Raw genomic sequence first — 22457 nt, forward strand, 5'->3', positions numbered from 1 at the left:
ACTACACTAACACTAACACTACATCAAACACTGCCCCATGCAGATGGTACTACACTACATAACACTACATAACACTAACACTACATAACACTAACACTACATAACACTACACTACACTAACACTACACTACATAACACTACACTACACTACACTACACTACACTACATAACACTAACACTACATAACACTACACTACACTAACACTACATAACACTACACGACACTAGACTACACTACATAACACTACACTACATAACACTACACTACATAACACTACACTACATAACACTACACTACATAACACTACACTACATAACACTACACGACACTAGACTACACTACATAACACTACACTACATAACACCACACTACATAACACCACACTACATAACACCACACTACATCACACTACACTACATCACACTACACTACATCACACTACACTACATCACACTACACTACATCACACTACACTACATCACACTACACTACATCACACTACACTACATCACACTACACTACATCACACTACATAACACTACACTACATAACACTACACTACATCACACTACACTACATAACACTACATAACACTACACTACATAACACTACACTACATGACACTACATAACACGACACTACATAACACTACACTACATAACACTACACTAACACTACATCACACTACACTATATAACACTAACACTACACTAACACTACACTAACACTACACTAACACTACACTAACACTACACTAACACTACACTAACACTACACTAACACTACACGACATAACACTACACGACATAACACTACATAACACTACACTACATAACAATACACTACATAACACTACATAACACTACACTACATAACACTACACTACATAACACTACACTACATAACACTACACTACACTACATAACACTACACAACACTACACTACATAACACTACACTACATAACACTACACTACATAACACTACACTACATAACACTACACTACATAACACTACACTACATAACACTACACTACATAACACTACACTACATAACACTACACTACATAACACTACACTACATAACACTACACTACATAACACTACACTACATAACACTACACTACATAACACTACACTATATAACACTACACTACATAACACTACACTACATAACACTACACTACAATACATAACACTACACTACATAACACTACACTACACTACAATACATAACACTACACTACATAACACTACACTACATCACACTACACTACATCACACTACACTACATCACACTACACTACATAACACTACACTACATAACACTACACTACACTACATCACGCTACACTACATCACGCTACACTACATCACGCTACACTACATCACGCTACACTACATCACGCTACACTACATCACGCTACACTACATCACGCTACACTACATAACGCTACATCACACTACACTACATAACACTACATAACACTACACTACATAACACTACACTACATAACACTACACTACATAACACTACACTACATAACACTACATAACACTACATAACACTACATAACACTACATAACACTACACTACATAACACTACATAACACTACACTACATAACACTACATAACACTACATAACACTACACTACATAACACTACACTACATAACACTACGCTACATAACACTACACTACATAACACTACATAACACTACATAACACTACATAACACTACACTACATAACACTACATAACACTACACTACACTACACTACATAACACTACATAACACTACACTACATAACACTACATAACACTACACTACATAACACTACACTACATAACACTACACTACATAACACTACACTACATAACACTACACTACATAACACTACACTACATAACACTACACTACATAACACTACACTACATAACACTACACTACATAACACTACACTACATAACACTACATAACACTACATAACACTACACTACATAACACTACACTACACTACATAACACTACATAACACTACATAACACTACACTACATAACACTACGCTACATAACACTACGCTACATAACACTACGCTACATAACACTACGCTACACAACACTACGCTACACAACACTACGCTACACTACATCACGCTACACTACATCACGCTACACTACATCACGCTACACTACATCACGCTACACTACATCACGCTACACTACATCACGCTACACTACATCACGCTACACTACATCACGCTACACTACATCACGCTACACTACATCACGCTACACTACATCACGCTACACTACATCACGCTATACTACACTACATAACACACTACACTACAATGCATAACGCTACACTACATAACGCTACGCTACATCACGCTACGCTACATCACGCTACGCTACATCACGCTACGCTACATCACGCTACGCTACATCACGCTACGCTACATCACGCTACGCTACATCACGCTACGCTACATCACGCTACGCTACATCACGCTACGCTACATCACGCTACGCTACACTACATCACGCTACATCACACTACATAACACTACACTACACTACATCACACTACATCACACTACATAACACTACACTACATCACACTACACTACATCACGCTACATCACGCTACGCTACATCACGCTACGCTACATCACGCTACGCTACATCACGCTACATCACGCTACGCTACATCACGCTACGCTACATCACGCTACGCTACATCACGCTACGCTACATCACGCTACGCTACATCACGCTACGCTACATCACGCTACACTACATCACGCTACACTACATCACGCTACACTACATCACGCTACACTACACTGCATAACACTACACTACACTACACTACACTACAATGCATAACACTACACTACAATGCATAACACTACACTACAATGCATAACACTACACTACAATGCATAACACTACACTACAATGCATAACACTACACTACAATGCATAACACTACACTACAATGCATAACACTACACTACAATGCACAACACTACACTACAATGCACTACATAACACTACAATACATAACACTACAATGCATAACACTACACTACATAACACTACACTACACTACAATACATAACACTACACTACAATGCATAACACTACACTACAATGCATAACACTACAATACACTACAATACATAACACTACAATGCATAACACTACACTACATAACACTACACTACATAACACTACACTACATAACACTACACTACATAACACTACACTACATCACACTACACTACATAACACTACAATACACTACAATACTAACACTACACTACATAACACTACACTACATAACACTACAATGCATAACACTACACTACATAACACTACACTACAATACACTACACTACATAACACTACACTACATAACACTACACTGCATAACACTACAATGCATAACACTACACTACAATACAATACACTACATAACACTACACTACATAACACTACAATACATAACACTACACTACAATACACTACATCACACTACACTACAATACAATACACTACATAACACTACACTACATAACACTACAATGCATAACACTACACTACAATACATAACACTACACTACAATACACTACATCACACTACACTACAATACAATACACTACATAACACTACACTACATAACACTACAATGCATAACACTACACTACAATGCATAACACTACACTACAATGCATAACACTACACTACAATACACTACATAACACTACACTACATAACACTACAATACATAACACTACAATACATAACACTACAATACATAACACTACACTACAATGCATAACACTACACTACATAACACTACACTACACTACAATGCATAACACTACACTACAATACATAACACTACACTACAATACATAACACTACACTACACTACAATATATAACACTACAATACATAACACTACAATACATAACACTACAATACATAACACTACAATACATAACACTACACTACATAACACTACACTACACTACAATACATAACACTACACTACACTACATAACACTACACTACACTACATAACACTACACTACATAACACTACACTAACACTACATCACACTACACTACATAACACTACACTACATAACACTACAATACATAACACTACAATACATAACACTACAATACATAACACTACAATACATAACACTACAATACATAACACTACACTACATAACACTACATAACACTACACTATATAACACTACATAACACTACACTACATAACACTACATAACACTACACTACATAACACTACACTACATAACACTACACTACACTACATAACACTACACTACATCACACTACACTACATATAACACTACAATAAGCCAGTCAGGGATTCCCTACATATACACTACATGACATATGGTATCTGTGTTGTAGGATAAGAGCGTAGAGGCTCCTAAGCCAGTAAGGGCATCCCTACATATACACTACATAACATGACATATGGTATCTGTGTTGTAGGATAAGAGCGTAGAGGCTCCTAAGCCAATCAGGACCAGTAAGGGCATCCCTCAGAGCTTTATGGTGAAGGCTGAACCAGGAACTAAAGGAGCCATGTTGACCAGCACTGGAGAATATGCTATTCCTGCTATAGACGCGTATGTACCAAACACTGTCTCTCTCTCTCTGTCTCTCTCTCTGTCTCTCTCTCTGTCTCTCTCTCTGTCTCTCTCTCTGTCTCTCTCTCTGTCTCTCTCTCTGTCTCTCTCCCTGTCTCTCTCCCTGTCTCTCTCCCTGTCTCTCTCCCTGTCTCTCTCCCTGTCTCTCTCCCTGTCTCTCTCCCTGTCTCTCTCCCTGTCTCTCTCCCTGTCTCTCTCCCTCTCTCTCTCTCCCTGTCTCTCTCTCTGTCTCTCTCTCTGTCTCTCTCTCTGTCTCTCTCTCTCTCTCTCTCTCTCTGTCTCTCTTTCTCTCTCTCTGTCTCTCTCTGTCTCTCTCTCTGTCTCCGTGTCTCTCTCTGTCTCCGTCTCTCTCTCCGTCTCTCTCTCCGTCTCTCTCTCCGTCTCTCTCTCTGTCTCTTCGTGTTCTGGGTAGGAAGGAGAGACTATAGATAATATATAATGTGTTGCAGGGAGGCCTATGCTCTGGGTAGGAAGGAGAGACTATAGATAATAGATAATGTGTTGCAGGGAGGCCTATGCTCTGGGTAGGAAGGAGAGACTATAGATAATATATAATGTGTTGCAGGGAGGCCTATGCTCTGGGTAGGAAGGAGAGACTATAGATAATAGATAATGTGTTGCAGGGAGGCCTATGCTCTGGGTAGGAAGGAGAGACTATAGATAATAGATAATGTGTTGCAGGGAGGCCTATGCTCTGGGTAGGAAGGAGAGACTATAGATAATATATAATGTGTTGCAGGGAGGCCTATGCTCTGGGTAGGAAGGAGAGACTATAGATAATAGATAATGTGTTGCAGGGAGGCCTATGCTCTGGGTAGGAAGGAGAGACTATAGATAATAGATAATGTGTTGCAGGGAGGCCTATGCTCTGGGTAGGAAGGAGAGACTATAGATAATAGATAATGTGTTGCAGGGAGGCCTATGCTCTGGGGAAGAAGGAGAGACTATATAATGTGTTGCAGGGAGGCCTATGCTCTGGGTAGGAAGGAGAGACTATATATAATGTGTTGCAGGGAGGCCTATGCTCTGGGTAGGAAGGAGAGACTATAGATAATATATAATGTGTTGCAGGGAGGCCTATGCTCTGGGTAGGAAGGAGAGACTATATATAATGTGTTGCAGGGAGGCCTATGCTCTGGGTAGGAAGGAGAGACTATATATAATGTGTTGCAGGGAGGCCTATGCTCTGGGTAGGAAGGAGAGACTATATATAATGTGTTGCAGGGAGGCCTATGCTCTGGGTAGGAAGGAGAGACTATAGATAATGTGTTGCAGGGAGGCCTATGCTCTGGGTAGGAAGGAGAGACTATATATAATGTGTTGCAGGGAGGCCTATGCTCTGGGGAAGAAGGAGCGTCCCCCGTTTGTTCCCCGTGAAGCGTCATCGTCCGAAGATGAGGCTGATCCAATCCCTGATGAGCTGCTCTGCCCCATCTGTAATTAACATTATTATTATTATTATCATTACACTCATATCTGTAATTAACATTATTATTATTATCATTACACTCATATCTGTAATTAACATATTATTATCATTACACTCATATCTGTAATTAACATATTATTATTATCATTACACTCATATCTGTAATTAACATATTATTATTATCATTACACTCATATCTGTAATTAACATTATTATTATTATCATTACACTCATATCTGTAATTAACATATTATTATCATTACACTCATATCTGTAATTAACATTATTATTATTATCATTACACTCATATCTGTAATTAACATATTATTATTATCATTACACTCATATCTGTAATTAACATTATTATTATCATTACACTCATATCTGTAATTAACATTATTATCATTATCATTACACTCATATCTGTAATTAACATTATTATTATCATTACACTCATATCTGTAATTAACATTATTATCATTATCATTACACTCATATCTGTAATTAACATTATTATTATCATTACACTCATATCTGTAATTAACATTATTATTATTATCATTACACTCATATCTGTAATTAACATTATTATCATTACACTCATATCTGTAATTAACATTATTATTATCATTACACTCATATCTGTAATTAACATTATTATCATTATCATTACACTCATATCTGTAATTAACATTATTATCATTATCATTACACTCATATCTGTAATTAACATTATTATCATTATCATTACACTCATATCTGTAATTAACATTATTATTATTATCATTACACTCATATCTGTAATTAACATTATTATTATTATCATTACACTCATATCTGTAATTAACATTATTATCATTACACTCATATCTGTAATTAACATTATTATTATTATCATTACACTCATATCTGTAATTAACATTATTATTATTATCATTACACTCATATCTGTAATTAACATTATTATTATTATCATTACACTCATATCTGTAATTAACATTATTATCATTACACTCATATCTGTAATTAACATTATTATTATTATCATTACACTCATATCTGTAATTAACATTATTATTATTATCATTACACTCATATCTGTAATTAACATTATTATTATCATTACACTTATATCTGTAATTAACATTATTATTATTATTATCATTACACTCATATCTGTAATTAACATTATTATTATCATTACACTCATATCTGTAATTAACATTATTATTATTATTATCATTACACTCATATCTGTAATTAACATTATTATCATTATCATTACACTCATATCTGTAATTAACATTATTATTATTATCATTACACTCATATCTGTAATTAACATTATTATTATTATCATTACACTCATACAATTTGTTTATTGGTTTAATTTAACAAGGAGATTTTTTTTTTGTCAAACATTTAAAAAAAAAAGTTACATCTGAGCAGAGACTTGTTGTTAAAATGTCTTTTGAAACACTTTGTCTGTCTGCTAATCTGTTCCAGGTAACGACCTGATGAATGACGCTGTGGTCATACCCTGCTGTGGTAACTCCTACTGCGACGACTGTGAGTTTACACAGCTGGTCCAGGTCCTCCCCCTCGCCCAGACAAACTGGTGACCCAGGGCCCCCCCCCGCCCAGACAAACTGGTGCCCCAGGGCCCCCCTCGCCCAGACAAACTGGTGCCCCAGGGCCCCCCTCGCACAGACAAACTGGTGCCCCAGGGCCCACTCCCCCCCCCTCCCCCTCGCCCAGACAAACTGGTGCCCCAGGGTCCCCTCCCCTCGCCCAGACAAACTGGTGACCCAGGGCCCCCCCCGCCCAGACAAACTGGTGCCCCAGGGCCCCTCCCCCCCGCCCAGACAAACTGGTGACCCAGGGTCCCCTCCCCCCCGCCCAGACAAACTGGTGACCCAGGGCCCCCCGCCCAGGCAAACTGGTGACCCAGGGCCCCCCCGCCCAGACAAACTGGTGCCCCAGGGCCCACTCCCCCCCGCCCAGACAAACTGGTGACCCAGGCCCTCGCCCAGACAAACTGCTGACCCAGGGCCCCCCCGCCCAGACAAACTGGTGACCCAGGGTCCCCTCCCCCCCGCCCAGACAAACTGTTGGACCAGGGCCCCCTCCCCCCGCCCAGACAAACTGGTGCCCCAGGGCCCACTCCCCCGCCCAGACAAACTGGTGACCCAGGGTCCCCTCCCCCCGCCCAGACAAACTGGTGCCCCAGGGCCCACTCCCCCCTCCCCGCCCAGACAAACTGGTGCCCCAGGGCCCCCCGACCAGACAAACTGTTGAACCAGGGCCCCCGCCCAGACAAACTGGTGCCCCAGGGCCCACTCCCCCCCGCCCAGACAAACTGGTGCCCCAGGGCCCCCCGCCCAGACAAACTGGTGCCCCAGGGCCCCCCGCCCAGACAAACTGGTGCCCCAGGGCCCCACCTCCCCAGAGTGGGATGAACAGATGGCATGCTAGCTGTTCCTGTAGACTTCCAGTCATTGCGCTAATGCTAGTTAGCATTGTCTTTGTGAAACTAACTCTGATCTTCCTTTTTCGATAGCAGCAGACATGTGGTGAGCAATATGTCTGGAACATCGAAATCGCAATAAAATCGCAGTATTGAATCCTAAAACACGTGGTATCGTGAGATCCCTGGCATTTCCCATCCCTAGGTTATATTTGGGCATTTCCCATGCCTAGGTTATATTTGGGCATTTCCCATCCCTAGGTTATATTTGGGCATTTCCCATCCCTAGGTTATATTTGGGCATTTCCCATGCCTAGGTTATATTTGGGCATTTCCCATGCCTATATTTGGGCATTTCCCATCCCTAGGTTACATTTGGGCATTTCCCATGCCTCGGTTATATTTGGTCATTGCCCATCCCTAGGTTATATTTGGGCATTTCCCATGCCTAGGTTATATTTGGGCATTTCCCATGCCTAGGTTATATTTGGGCATTTCCCATGCCTATATTTGGGCATTTCCCATCCCTAGGTTACATTTGGGCATTTCCCATGCCTAGGTTATATTTGGGCATTTCCCATGCCTAGGTTATATTTGGGCATTTCCCATGCCTAGGTTATATTTGGGCATTTCCCATGCCTAGGTTATATTTGGGCATTTCCCATGCCTCGGTTATATTTGGGCGTTTCCCGTGCCTATATTTGGGCATTTCCCATCCCTAGGTTATATTTGGGCATTTCCCATGCCTAGGTGATATTTGGGCATTTCCCATGGCTATATTTGGGCATTTCCCATGCCTATATTTGGGCATTTCCCATCCCTAGGTTATATTTGGGCATTTCCCATGCCTATATTTGGGCATTTCCCATCCCTAGGTTATATTTGGGCATTTCCCATCCCTAGGTTATATTTCGGCATTTCCCATGCCTATATTTGGGCATTTCCCATCCCTAGGTTATATTTGGGCATTTCCCATGCCTAGGTTATATTTGGGCATTTCCCATCCCTAGGTTATATTTGGGCATTTCCCATGCCTATATTTGGGCATTTCCCATCCCTAGGTTATATTTGGGCATTTCCCATCCCTAGGTTATATTTGGGCATTTCCCATGCCTGGGTTATATTTGGGCATTTCCCATGCCTAGGTTATATTTGGGCATTTCCCATGCCTATATTTGGGCATTTCCCATCCCTAGGTTATATTTGGGCATTTCCCATCCCTAGGTTATATTTGGGCATTTCCCATCCCTAGGTTATATTTGGGCATTTCCCATGCCTAGGTGATATTTGGGCATTTCCCATGCCTAGGTTATATTTGGGCATTTCCCATGCCTAGGTGATATTTGGGCATTTCCCATGGCTATATTTGGGCATTTCCCATGCCTATATTTGGGCATTTCCCATCCCTAGGTTATATTTCGGCATTTCCCATGCCTATATTTGGGCATTTCCCATCCCTAGGTTATATTTTGGTCAGAATTCTGCCTTTTTCAAGCATAAAAATAATAATAATTTAAAAACAAATATCTTGCAAGATTAACTAACTTAAAGCAAAACATTTGGAAATGTAGCTGACTGTAAATCTCTCTATGCCAATAAGACATCTGATGGCCACGCCTTTGCAAAACGTTCCTTGCTCTTTCATTGTAAGTTAAGTTGTGTGGCTGCCAGCCGAATAGAGTTGCCCTTCTGTTGTCATGGAAACAAAGCTATTTTCTGTTTGAATGTTTTGCAAACATTTATTTAGTGATGAACTGGTCCCCTGATCACTCTACTGAAGCAACACAACATTTATTTAGTGATGAACTAGTCCCCTGATCACTCTACTGAAGCAACACAACATTTATTTAGTGAACTAGTCCCCTGATCACTCTACTGAAGCAACACAACATTTATTTAGTGAACTAGTCCCCTGATCACTCTACTGAAGCAACACAACATTTATTTAGTGGTGAACTGGTCCCCTGATCACTCTACTGAAGCAACACAACATTTATTTAGTGGTGAACTGGTCCCCTGATCACTCTACTGAAGCAACACAACATTTATTTAGTGGTGAACTAGTCCCCTGATCACTACTGAAGCAACACAACATTTATTTAGTGGTGAACTAGTCCCCTGATCACTCTACTGAAGCAACACAACATTTATTTAGTGGTGAACTAGTCCCCTGATCACTACTGAAGCAACACAACATTTATTTAGTGAACTGGTCCCCTGATCACTCTACTGAAGCAACACAACATTTATTTAGTGATGAACTAGTCCCCTGATCACTACTGAAGCAACACAACATTTATTTAGTGAACTGGTCCCCTGATCACTCTACTGAAGCAACACAACATTTATTTAGTGATGAACTAGTCCCCTGATCACTACTGAAGCAACACAACATTTATTTAGTGGTGAACTAGTCCCCTGATCACTCTACTGAAGCAACACAACATTTATTTAGTGGTGAACTAGTCCCCTGATCACTCTACTGAAGCAACACAACATTTATTTAGTGAACTGGTCCCCTGATCACTCTACTGAAGCAACACAACATTGTTTCCTTTCAATATAAAATTTCAGATGATTTAATCTGTGTTTTGGAAATGCAGGGGGGGGGTCCTTATTACATTTATTACATTTATCCTTATTACATTTATTACATTTACATTACATTGTTTCAATTAACAGTTCTGTATTTGTTTCACCCCTGACCTCTAACCTCTGTGTGACCTTTTAACCTCTAGGCATCAGGACCAGTCTGCTGGACTCAGAGGAACACACCTGTTTCACCTGCAAACAGTCTGACGTCTCACCTGACGCTCTCATCGCTAACAAGTTCCTACGACAGGTACACATCACGGAGACGCATTAAGCCAAACCACACACACACATTGACAAACCACACACACACTCGGTCAGTAATTAAACTACACTCATAAACACTATAGCTTTATTTATTCATTCAAAATCTCTCCTCCCTCTCTCTCCCCCCTCTCATCTCTCTTCCCCCCTCCTCTCTCTCTCTCTCCCCCTCCTCTCTCTCCACCTTTCTCTCCTCTCTCTCTCTCTCTCCCCCCCTCTCTCCCCCTTTCTCTCCTCTCTCTCTCTCTTCCCCCTCTCCTCTCTCTCCCCCTTTCTCTCCTCTCTCTCTCTTCCCCCTCTCCTCTCTCTCCCCCTTTCTCTCTCCCCTCAGGCAGTGAATAACTTTAAGAATGAGTCTGGTTACACCAAACCAGCACGAAACAAAACCCTGCAGCAGTCTGCCCCGCCCCCAGCACGGCCTCAGCCATTCAGAACCCTCGGCTCACGCCAGCAGGACCCCCTATTGGCCAGCACTCGCCAGCAGGACCCCCTATTGGCCAGCACTCGCCAGCAGGACCCCCTATTGGCCAGCACTCGCCAGCAGGACCCCCTATTGGCCAGCACTCGCCAGCAGGACCCCCTATTGGCCAGCACTCGCCAGCAGGACCCCCTATTGGCCAGCACTCGCCAGCAGGACCCCCTATTGGCCAGCACTCGCCAGCAGGACCCCCCATTGGCCAACGCCTCTCGCCCCCCAGCCTCCCTCACTCCTCCTGTCACCCTGACACACAGCCTGCCCATTCAGACCCCACCGACGGGACCGCCTGAGGTGTCAATCTCTCCTGACCCCGCCCCTGAACCACACCGGGCGGAGCCACGGCACTTGGCCAATCACAACGAGCCACCGCCGCCAGGGTGAGTTGCCGGGACTACGGACGCCAACCGTTGATATTTGACTGATTTTATTAACCGACTGATTCATTGGTGGGCTGTTGTTTCTTTCTCTCTCAGTGAGATGGAGGCGGGGCCTTACATGGTATCAGAGCCACCAATCAGATCAGCCGACAGCGGACCTCAGGTGAGACACACTAGTTGTCTTAGAGGCGACATAAGGCCCTTATGACCTGTCGTAGCCTCTGTAGATTCTAAGACACACTGTTCCCATTTAAAAAAAAAAAAAAAATATATCTTATTTGCATTTCCTAAAATGTTCCTGTGTACTTCCTTGAGCTTTCTCTCTGATTGGTTCCCCAGGGATACCACATGCCTATGATTGGTCACCCTCCACCCATAAGGCCCTCCCACCCATCAGGTCCACCTCCACAGCCCTCCCATTCCCACAGAGGAGGACCCAGACCACCTTGGGACAGGTACGACACTGATCACACAGGACTACAGACTATAGAGGTCACAACAGGGTTACTGTAGAATATAGAGGTCATAACAGGGTTACTGTAGAATACAGGACTATAGAATATAGAGGTCATAACAGGGTTACTGTAGAATATAGAGGTCATAACAGGGTTACTGTAGAATACAGGACTATAGAATATAGAGGTCATAACAGGGTTACTGTAGAATACAGGACTATAGAATATAGTGGTCATAACAGGGTTACTGTAGAATACAGGACTATAGAATATAGAGGTCATAACAGGGTTACTGTAGAATACAGGACTATAGAATATAGAGGTCATAACAGGGTTACTGTAGAATACAGGACTATAGAATATAGAGGTCATAACAGGGTTACTGTAGAATACAGGACTATAGAATATAGAGGTCATAACAGGGTTACTGTAGAATACAGGACTGTAGAATATAGAGGTCATAACAGGGTTACTGTAGAATACAGGACTGTAGAATATAGAGGTCATAACAGGGTTACTGTAGAATACAGGACTATAGAATATAGAGGTCATAACAGGGTTACTGTAGAATATAGAGGTCATAACAGGGTTACTGTAGAATACAGGACTAGAATATAGAGGTCATAACAGGGTTACTTTAGAATACAGGACTATAGAATATAGAGGTCATAACAGGGTTACTGTAGAATACAGGACTATAGAATATAGAGGTCATAACAGGGTTACTGTAGAATACAGGACTATAGAATATAGAGGTCATAACAGGGTTACTGTAGAATACAGGACTAGAATATAGAGGTCATAACAGGGTTACTGTAGAATACAGGACTATAGAATATAGAGGTCATAACAGGGTTACTGTAGAATATAGAGCTCATAACAGGGTTACTGTAGAATACAGGACTAGAATATAGAGGTCATAACAGGGTTACTGTAGAATACAGGACTATAGAATATAGAGGTCATAACAGGGTTACTGTAGAATATAGAGGTCATAACAGGGTTACTGTAGAATACAGGACTATAGAATATAGAGGTCATAACAGGGTTACTGTAGAATATAGAGGTTATAACAGGGTTACTATAGAATACAGGACTATAGAATATAGAGGTCATAACAGGGTTACTGTAGAATACAGGACTATAGAATATAGAGGTCATAACAGGGTTACTGTAGAATATAGAGGTCATAACAGGGTTACTGTAGAATACAGGACTATAGAATATAGAGGTCATAACAGGGTTACTGTAGAATATAGAGGTCATAACAGGGTTACTGTAGAATATAGAGGTCATAACAGGGTTACTGTAGAATATAGAGGTCATAACAGGGTTACTGTAGAATACAGGACTATAGAATATAGAGGTCATAACAGGGTTACTGTAGAATATAGAGATCATAACAGGGTTACTGTAGAATACAGGACTACAGAATATAGAGATCATAACAGGGTTACTGTAGAATACAGGACTACAGAATATAGAGATCATAACAGGGTTACTGTAGAATACAGGACTATAGAATATAGAGGTCATAACAGGGTTACTGTAGAATACAGGGCTATAGAATATAGAGGTCATAACAGGGTTACTGTAGAATATAGAGGTCATAACAGGGTTACTGTAGAATACAGGACTAGAATATAGAGGTCATAACAGGGTTACTGTAGAATACAGGACTATAGAATATAGAGGTCATAACAGGGTTACTGTAGAATATAGAGGTCATAACAGGGTTACTGTAGAATACAGGACTAGAATATAGAGCTCATAACAGGGTTACTGTAGAATACAGGACTAGAATATAGAGGTCATAACAGGGTTACTGTAGAATACAGGGCTATAGAATATAGAGGTCATAACAGGGTTACTGTAGAATACAGGACTATAGAATATAGAGGTCATAACAGGGTTACTGTAGAATATAGAGGTCATAACAGGGTTACTGTAGAATACAGGGCTATAGAATATAGAGGTCATAACAGGGTTACTGTAGAATATAGAGGTCATAACAGGGTTACTGTAGAATACAGGACTATAGAATATAGAGGTCATAACAGGGTTACTGTAGAATACAGGACTATAGACTATAGAGGTCATAACAGGGTTACTGTAGAATACAGGACTATAGAATATAGAGGTCATAACAGGGCTACTGTAGAATATAGAGGTCATAACAGGGTTACTGTAGAATACAGGACTATAGAATATAGAGGTCATAACAGCGTTACTGTAGAATACAAGGCTATAGAATATAGAGGTCATAACAGGGTTACTGTAGAATATAGAGGTCATAACAGGGTTACTGTAGAATACAGGACTATAGAATATAGAGGTCATAACAGGGTTACTGTAGAATACAGGACTAGAATATAGAGGTCATAACAGGGTTACTGTAGAATACAGGACTAGAATATAGAGGTCATAACAGGGTTACTGTAGAATACAGGACTAGAATATAGAGGTCATAACAGGGTTACTGTAGAATATAGAGGTCATAACAGGGTTACTGTAGAATACAGGACTATAGAGGTCATAACAGGGTTACTGTAGAATATAGAGGTCATAACAGGGTTACTGTAGAATGCAGGGCTATAGAATATAGAGGTCATAACAGGGTTACTGTAGAATATAGAGGTCATAACAGGGTTACTGTAGAATACAGAGGTCATAACAGGGTTACTGTAGAATACAGGACTATAGAATACAGAGGTCATAACAGGGTTACTGTAGAATACAGGACTACAGACTATAGAGGTCATAACAGGGTTACTGTAGAATACAGGACTATAGAATATAGAGGTCATAACAGGGTTACTGTAGAATATAGAGGTCATAACAGGGTTACTGTAGAATATAGAGGTCATAACAGGGTTACTGTAGAATATAGAGGTCATAACAGGGTTACTGTAGAATATAGAGGTCATAACAGGGTTACTGTAGAATATAGAGGTCATAACAGGGTTACTGTAGAATACAGGACTATAGAATATAGAGGTCATAACAGGGTTACTGTAGAATACAGGACTATAGAATATAGAGGTCATAACAGGGTTACTGTAGAATACAGGACTATAGAATATAGAGGTCATAACAGGGTTACTGTAGAATATAGAGGTCATAACAGGGTTACTGTAGAATATAGAGGTCATAACAGGGTTACTGTAGAATATAGAGGTCATATCAGGGTTACTGTAGAATACAGGACTATAGAATATAGAGGTCATAACAGGGTTACTGTAGAATACAGGACTATAGAGGTCATAACAGGGTTACTGTAGAATATAGAGGTCATAGCAGGGTTACTGTAGAATACAGAGGTCATAACAGGGTTACTGTAGAATACAGGACTATAGAATATAGAGGTCATACCAGGGTTACTGTAGAATACAGGACTATAGAATACAGAGGTCATAACAGGGTTACTGTAGAATACAGGACTACAGACTATAGAGGTCATAACAGGGTTACTGTAGAATACAGGACTATAGAATATAGAGGTCATAACAGGGTTACTGTAGAATATAGAGGTCATAACAGGGTTACTGTAGAATACAGGACTATAGAATATAGAGGTCATAACAGGGTTACTGTAGAATACAGGACTATAGAATATAGAGGTCATAACAGGGTTACTGTAGAATATAGAGGTCATAACAGGGTTACTGTAGAATATAGAGGTCATAACAGGGTTACTGTAGAATATAGAGGTCATAACAGGGTTACTGTAGAATACAGGACTATAGAATATAGAGGTCATAACAGGGTTACTGTAGAATACAGGGCTATAGAATATAGAGATCGTAACAGGGTTACTGTAGAATATAGAGGTCATAACAGGGTTACTGTAGAATATAGAGGTCATAACAGGGTTACTGTAGAATATAGAGGTCATAACAGGGTTACTGTAGAATACAGGACTATAGAATATAGAGGTCATAACAGGGTTACTGTAGAATACAGGACTATAGAATATAGAGGTCATAACAGGGTTACTGTAGAATATAGAGGTCATAACAGGGTTACTGTAGAATACAGGACTATAGAATATAGAGGTCATAACAGGGTTACTGTAGAATACAGGACTATAGAATATAGAGGTCATAACAGGGCTATAGAATATAGAGGTCATTACAGGGTTACTGTAGAATACAGGACTAGAATATAGAGGTCATAACAGGGTTAGTGTAGAATACAGGACTATAGAATATAGAGGTCATTACAGGGTTACTGTAGAATATAGAGGTCATAACAGGGTTACTGTAGAATATAGAGGTCATAACAGGGTTACTGTAGAATATAGAGGTCATAACAGGGTTACTGTAGAATATAGAGGTCATAACAGGGTTACTGTAGAATACAGGACTATAGAATATAGAGGTCATAACAGGGTTACTGTAGAATACAGGACTATAGAATATAGAGGTCATAACAGGGTTACTGTAGAATATAGAGGTCATAACAGGGTTACTGTAGAATACAGGACTATAGAATATAGAGGTCATAACAGGGTTACTGTAGAATACAGGACTATAGAATATAGAGGTCATAACAGGGCTATAGAATATAGAGGTCATTACAGGGTTACTGTAGAATACAGGACTAGAATATAGAGGTCATAACAGGGTTAGTGTAGAATACAGGACTATAGAATATAGAGGTCATTACAGGGTTACTGTAGAATACAGGACTAGAATATAGAGGTCATAACAGGGTTACTGTAGAATACAGGACTATAGAATATAGAGGTCATAACAGGGTTACTGTAGAATATAGAGGTCATAACAGGGTTACTGTAGAATACAGGACTATAGAATATAGAGGTCATAACAGGGTTACTGTAGAATACAGGACTATAGAATATAGAGGTCATTACAGGGTTACTGTAGAATATAGAGGTCATAACAGTGTTACTGTAGAATACAGGACTATAGAATATAGAGGTCATAACAGGGTTACTGTAGAATACAGGACTATAGAATATAGAGGTTATAACAGGGTTACTGTAGAATATAGAGGTCATAACAGGGTTACTGTAGAATACAGGACTATAGACTATAGAGGTCATAACAGGGTTACTTTAGAATACAGGACTATAGACTATAGAGGTCATAACAGGGTTACTGTAGAATACAGGACTATAGAATATAGAGGTCATAACAGGGTTACTGTAGAATATAGAGGTCATAACAGGGTTACTGTAGAATACAGGACTAGAATATAGAGGTCATAACAGGGTTACTGTAGAATACAGGACTATAGAATATAGAGGTCATAACAGGGTTACTGTAGAATATAGAGGTCATAACAGGGTTACTGTAGAATATAGAGGTCATAACAGGGTTACTGTAGAATATAGAGGTCATAACAGGGTTACTGTAGAATATAGAGGTCATAACAGGGTTACTGTAGAATACAGGACTATAGAATATAGAGGTCATAACAGGGTTACTGTAGAATACAGAGGTCATAACAGGGTTACTGTAGAATACAGGACTATAGAATATAGAGGTCATAACAGGGTTACTGTAGAATACAGGACTATAGAATATAGAGGTCATAACAGGGTTACTGTAGAATACAACAGGACTAGAATATAGATGTCATAACAGGGTTACTGTAGAATATAGAGGTCATAACAGGGCTACTGTAGAATATAGAGGTCATAACAGGGTTACTGTAGAATACAGGACTATAGAATATAGAGGTCATAACAGGGTTACTGTAGAATACAGGACTATAGAATATAGAGGTCATAACAGGGTTACTGTAGAATACAGGACTATAGAATATAGAGGTCATAACAGGGTTACTGTAGAATACAGGACTAGAATATAGAGGTCATAACAGGGTTACTGTAGAATATAGAGGTCATAACAGGGTTACTGTAGAATACAGGACTAGAATATAGAGGTCATAACAGGGTTACTGTAGAATACAGGACTATAGAATATAGAGGTCATAACAGGGTTACTGTAGAATATAGAGGTCATAACAGGGTTACTGTAGAATACAGGACTATAGAATATAGAGGTCATAACAGGGTTACTGTAGAATACAGGACTATAGAATATAGAGGTCATAACAGGGTTACTGTAGAATATAGAGGTCATAACAGGGTTACTGTAGAATACAGCACTAGAATATAGAGGTCATAACAGGGTTACTGTAGAATACTATAGGAGGTCTAACAGTTACTTTAGAATACAGGACTATAGAATATAGAGGTCATAACAGGGAATATAGAGGTCATAACAGGGTTACTGTAGAATACAGCACTATAGAATATAGAGGTCATAACAGGGTTACTGTAGAATACAGGACTATAATATAGAGGTCATAACAGGGTTACTGTAGAATACAGGACTATAGAATATAGAGGTCATAACAGGGTTACTGTAGAATATAGAGGTCATAACAGGGTTACTGTAGAATACAGGGCTATAGAATATAGAGGTCATAACAGGGTTACTGTAGAATACAGGGCTATAGAATATAGAGGTCATAACAGGGTTACTGTAGAATATAGAGGTCATAACAGGGTTACTGTAAAATACAGGACTATAGAATATAGAGGTCATAACAGGGTTACTGTAGAATATAGAGGTCATAACAGGGTTACTGTAGAATACAGGACTATAATATAGAGGTCATAACAGGGTTACTGTAGAATACAGGACTAGAATATAGAGGTCATAACAGGGTTACTGTAGAATACAGGACTATAGAATATAGAGGTCATAACAGGGTTACTGTAGAATATAGAGGTCATAACAGGGTTACTGTAGAATACAGGACTATAGAATATAGAGGTCATAACAGGGTTACTGTAGAATATAGAGGTCATAACAGGGTTACTTTAGAATACAGGACTATAGACTATAGAGGTCATAACAGGGTTACTGTAGAATACAGGACTATAGAATATAGAGGTCATAACAGGGTTACTGTAGAATATAGAGGTCATAACAGGGTTACTGTAGAATATAGAGGTCATAACAGGGTTACTGTAGAATACAGGACTAGAATATAGAGGTCATAACAGGGTTACTGTAGAATACAGGACTATAGAATATAGAGGTCATAACAGGGTTACTGTAGAATATAGAGGTCATAACAGGGTTACTGTAGAATATAGAGGTCATAACAGGGTTACTGTAGAATATAGAGGTCATAACAGGGTTACTGTAGAATATAGAGGTCATAACAGGGTTACTGTAGAATATAGAGGTCATAACAGGGTTACTGTAGAATATAGAGGTCATAACAGGGTTACTGTAGAATACAGGACTAGAATATAGAGGTCATAACAGCGTTACTGTAGAATACAGGACTATAGAATATAGAGGTCATAACAGGGTTACTGTAGAATACAGGACTATAGAATATAGAGGTCATAACAGGGTTACTGTAGAATACAGGACTATAGAATATAGAGGTCATAACAGGGTTACTGTAGAATATAGAGGTCATAACAGGGTTACTGTAGAATACAGCACTAGAATATAGAGGTCATAACAGGGTTACTGTAGAATACAGGACTAGAATATAGAGGTCATAACAGGGTTACTGTAGAATACAGCACTATAGAATATAGAGGTCATAACAGGGTTACTGTAGAATACAGGACTATAATATAGAGGTCATAACAGGGTTACTGTAGAATACAGGACTATAGAATATAGAGGTCATAACAGGGTTACTGTAGAATATAGAGGTCATAACAGGGTTACTGTAGAATACAGTAGAATACAGGGCTATAGAATATAGAGGTCATAACAGGGTTACTGTAGAATACAGGGCTATAGAATATAGAGGTCATAACAGGGTTACTGTAGAATATAGAGGTCATAACAGGGTTACTGTAAAATACAGGACTATAGAATATAGAGGTCATAACAGGGTTACTGTAGAATATAGAGGTCATAACAGGGTTACTGTAGAATACAGGACTATAATATAGAGGTCATAACAGGGTTACTGTAGAATACAGGACTAGAATATAGAGGTCATAACAGGGTTACTGTAGAATACAGGACTATAGAATATAGAGGTCATAACAGGGTTACTGTAGAATATAGAGGTCATAACAGGGTTACTGTAGAATACAGGACTATAGAATATAGAGGTCATAACAGGGTTACTGTAGAATATAGAGGTCATAACAGGGTTACTTTAGAATACAGGACTATAGACTATAGAGGTCATAACAGGGTTACTGTAGAATACAGGACTATAGAATATAGAGGTCATAACAGGGTTACTGTAGAATATAGAGGTCATAACAGGGTTACTGTAGAATATAGAGGTCATAACAGGGTTACTGTAGAATACAGGACTAGAATATAGAGGTCATAACAGGGTTACTGTAGAATACAGGACTATAGAATATAGAGGTCATAACAGGGTTACTGTAGAATATAGAGGTCATAACAGGGTTACTGTAGAATATAGAGGTCATAACAGGGTTACTGTAGAATATAGAGGTCATAACAGGGTTACTGTAGAATATAGAGGTCATAACAGGGTTACTGTAGAATATAGAGGTCATAACAGGGTTACTGTAGAATATAGAGGTCATAACAGGGTTACTGTAGAATATAGAGGTCATAACAGGGTTACTGTAGAATACAGGACTAGAATATAGAGGTCATAACAGCGTTACTGTAGAATACAGGACTATAGAATATAGAGGTCATAACAGGGTTACTGTAGAATACAGGACTATAGAATATAGAGGTCATAACAGGGTTACTGTAGAATACAGGACTATAGAATATAGAGGTCATAACAGGGTTACTGTAGAATATAGAGGTCATAACAGGGTTACTGTAGAATACAGCACTAGAATATAGAGGTCATAACAGGGTTACTGTAGAATACAGGACTAGAATATAGAGGTCATAACAGGGTTACTGTAGAATACAGCACTATAGAATATAGAGGTCATAACAGGGTTACTGTAGAATACAGGACTATAATATAGAGGTCATAACAGGGTTACTGTAGAATACAGGACTATAGAATATAGAGGTCATAACAGGGTTACTGTAGAATATAGAGGTCATAACAGGGTTACTGTAGAATACAGGGCTATAGAATATAGAGGTCATAACAGGGTTACTGTAGAATACAGGGCTATAGAATATAGAGGTCATAACAGGGTTACTGTAGAATATAGAGGTCATAACAGGGTTACTGTAAAATACAGGACTATAGAATATAGAGGTCATAACAGGGTTACTGTAGAATATAGAGGTCATAACAGGGTTACTGTAGAATACAGGACTATAATATAGAGGTCATAACAGGGTTACTGTAGAATACAGGACTAGAATATAGAGGTCATAACAGGGTTACTGTAGAATACAGGACTATAGAATATAGAGGTCATAACAGGGTTACTGTAGAATATAGAGGTCATAACAGGGTTACTGTAGAATACAGGACTATAGAATATAGAGGTCATAACAGGGTTACTGTAGAATATAGAGGTCATAACAGGGTTACTTTAGAATACAGGACTATAGACTATAGAGGTCATAACAGGGTTACTGTAGAATACAGGACTATAGAATATAGAGGTCATAACAGGGTTACTGTAGAATATAGAGGTCATAACAGGGTTACTGTAGAATATAGAGGTCATAACAGGGTTACTGTAGAATACAGGACTAGAATATAGAGGTCA

At 39.4% G+C, this 22457-nt stretch overlaps 1 protein-coding gene across 1 annotated transcript in view; it reads left to right on the top strand.

Moving 5' to 3' along the window:
• The window catches only part of LOC135529012 (E3 ubiquitin-protein ligase RBBP6-like), a 53280-nt gene that overhangs the window by 16358 nt on the left and 14465 nt on the right, over window positions 1-22457 (top strand). Inside the window, exons 7-13 of the mRNA XM_064957969.1 lie at window positions 4547-4683; window positions 6031-6140; window positions 7640-7702; window positions 11339-11442; window positions 11788-12311; window positions 12408-12474; window positions 12651-12766. Coding sequence (XP_064814041.1) covers window positions 4547-4683; window positions 6031-6140; window positions 7640-7702; window positions 11339-11442; window positions 11788-12311; window positions 12408-12474; window positions 12651-12766 — 1121 coding nt within the window. The remainder of the gene's footprint in view (window positions 1-4546; window positions 4684-6030; window positions 6141-7639; window positions 7703-11338; window positions 11443-11787; window positions 12312-12407; window positions 12475-12650; window positions 12767-22457) is intronic.

Source organism: Oncorhynchus masou, unplaced genomic scaffold, assembly GCF_036934945.1.
Source record: "Oncorhynchus masou masou isolate Uvic2021 unplaced genomic scaffold, UVic_Omas_1.1 unplaced_scaffold_1077, whole genome shotgun sequence".
Classification (NCBI taxonomy): Eukaryota; Metazoa; Chordata; class Actinopteri; order Salmoniformes; family Salmonidae; genus Oncorhynchus; species Oncorhynchus masou.